Here is a 1990-nt window from a genome sequence, read left to right on the forward strand (position 1 = left end):
CGCAGAAAGAAGAAGAAGAAAAGGAGAAACAAAACAACAGAAGCTACCCTACAATTTTATGAACAGTTAGGTGCAAACGCCCAAGGATTGTGACAAATTAAACATTTCCAATTTCATGCATGCCAGCTGTCTATATTTAATCTTAATTGCTTTGCACATCATTTATTTCGGTAATGTTAGAAAAATAAAATAAAAAAATTAAAATTTATCTTATTTAATATTTATTAATTTTATTAAAATAAAATAAATTCTGATATTTTTTTTGTTATTAAATATTTTTATATTTAGTCTTCTATAATATTAACTAAAATTGACGTAGCCAATGAGTAATAGCTCAAATGGCATAATCTCCTCGTACTCAATTAAGAGGTTGCTGGTTCGACTCTCCTATCTTTGTAAAAACAAAAAAAACACAAAAAAACAAAAAAAAAACTAAAATTGATGTATTAATTCTCTAATATTACTCATCTTCAATCAAATGAATAATTTGGTAGAAATTAAAGGAGTATATATATGACGACCATTACTGTCAAACACTTGAACATTTCCCTATATAAATACGTTCTTCTCTATCATACATACGTTTGGTCCTCCGTTTGTTGTTGTCAGTTGTTGTTACACTAAATCTGCCACATGCACATGGAAGAGCAACTCATCATCATCTAGCGAATAGGCTACTTCAGTAGTGTATGTGTGTGTGTACACGTTCATATACACTTAATTGGATCCTCTTCAATTCAATTCAATTGCCTTGTCGTAACTCCTAAGCAACAATGAACACGAATCACCAAAAGTGAAAACCAAACCATTCAATTCGTGTTCTTTTCGCAAACCCCAAATACCAACTTCATACATATACATATCTATATATATGTAGTGCACCATATCTTGAAATTAAACATCACCACCGTACCGTACCTTTTGTTTCTCACAAGGGAACCAAAGAATAAATTAAAAAAAATATATAATGGAAGGGCTTGAAATGGGGTTGATATGGGAGCAAGCAAGGGCACCGTTGGTGGTTCCAATGCTCAAGTTGGTGGTGGCATTGTGCTTGATCATGTCGCTCATGCTTTTTGTGGAGAGGCTGTATATGGGAATAGTCATAGTCTTTGTCAAGTTGTTTAAGACCCAGAAACGGTACAAATGGGACCCTCTCAACCATAATTCTGATATTGAGCTTGCTAACTCTTCATACCCTATGGTTCTCGTCCAAATCCCAATGTACAATGAGAAAGAGGTATTTCTATTCTTTAATATAACTAACACGTCTTTTATTAGTTTTCTTTGTAGGTTTTATGTGATTTAAAATTAGAGAAAGTAACACTTTTATTAAAATTTGGTTAATATTTAACCGATAAAAAATGGTAAATAATTATATACTATTAAAAATATTAATGATGATTAATTATTACAAATCAGAAAATCTGCTCGCAAGAGAATATGAGATGAGAAGATACCACATCCAACTCAAAATCTTAAGATGTCAAGTTAATGGGTCTCTCATCTTATAAACTCCTTACTCTTCCTTATTTTCTTAGAGTGGAACTAACTTTAACACTTTTCACACTTACAACACTAATAAAAATATTAGAAAATCAATATTTTTAATAAAAAATAGTGCTGATTAATATCGACTGTTGTATAAAAAAATTTACCATAATATATTCACAAAATTTTTCTAATATAATAAAAATAAACATATGTTTCAACAATGTAATATTTTAAAATAAATTACAAAATTTTGATGTTTAGGAATTTGGAATGAACGGTTACACTATGACAGGAATGTCGTGTTATTCTACAATCTTAAAAATGCAAAGAAAACTATACCTGTGAGAAGGATTAAGTTTTTTTTAAAGTGGACCGGTTAATAAAGTTATAAGATGAGGAATTAATATTTTTAAATTAAAATAGTAAAGTTTATATATGATAATAAAAATTACAAATTTAATGATAATTAATTTTTTATCTTATCACTTTAGAATAT

At 29.0% G+C, this 1990-nt stretch overlaps 1 protein-coding gene across 1 annotated transcript in view; it reads left to right on the forward strand.

Moving 5' to 3' along the window:
- LOC107616812 (glucomannan 4-beta-mannosyltransferase 9-like) overlaps positions 570-1990 on the forward strand; it is a 4987-nt gene continuing 3566 nt past the window's right edge. The window contains exon 1 of the mRNA XM_016318732.2: positions 570-1240. Coding sequence (XP_016174218.2) covers positions 968-1240 — 273 coding nt within the window. The 5' untranslated portion in view covers positions 570-967. The remainder of the gene's footprint in view (positions 1241-1990) is intronic.

Source organism: Arachis ipaensis, chromosome B09, assembly GCF_000816755.2.
Source record: "Arachis ipaensis cultivar K30076 chromosome B09, Araip1.1, whole genome shotgun sequence".
Classification (NCBI taxonomy): domain Eukaryota; kingdom Viridiplantae; phylum Streptophyta; class Magnoliopsida; order Fabales; family Fabaceae; genus Arachis; species Arachis ipaensis.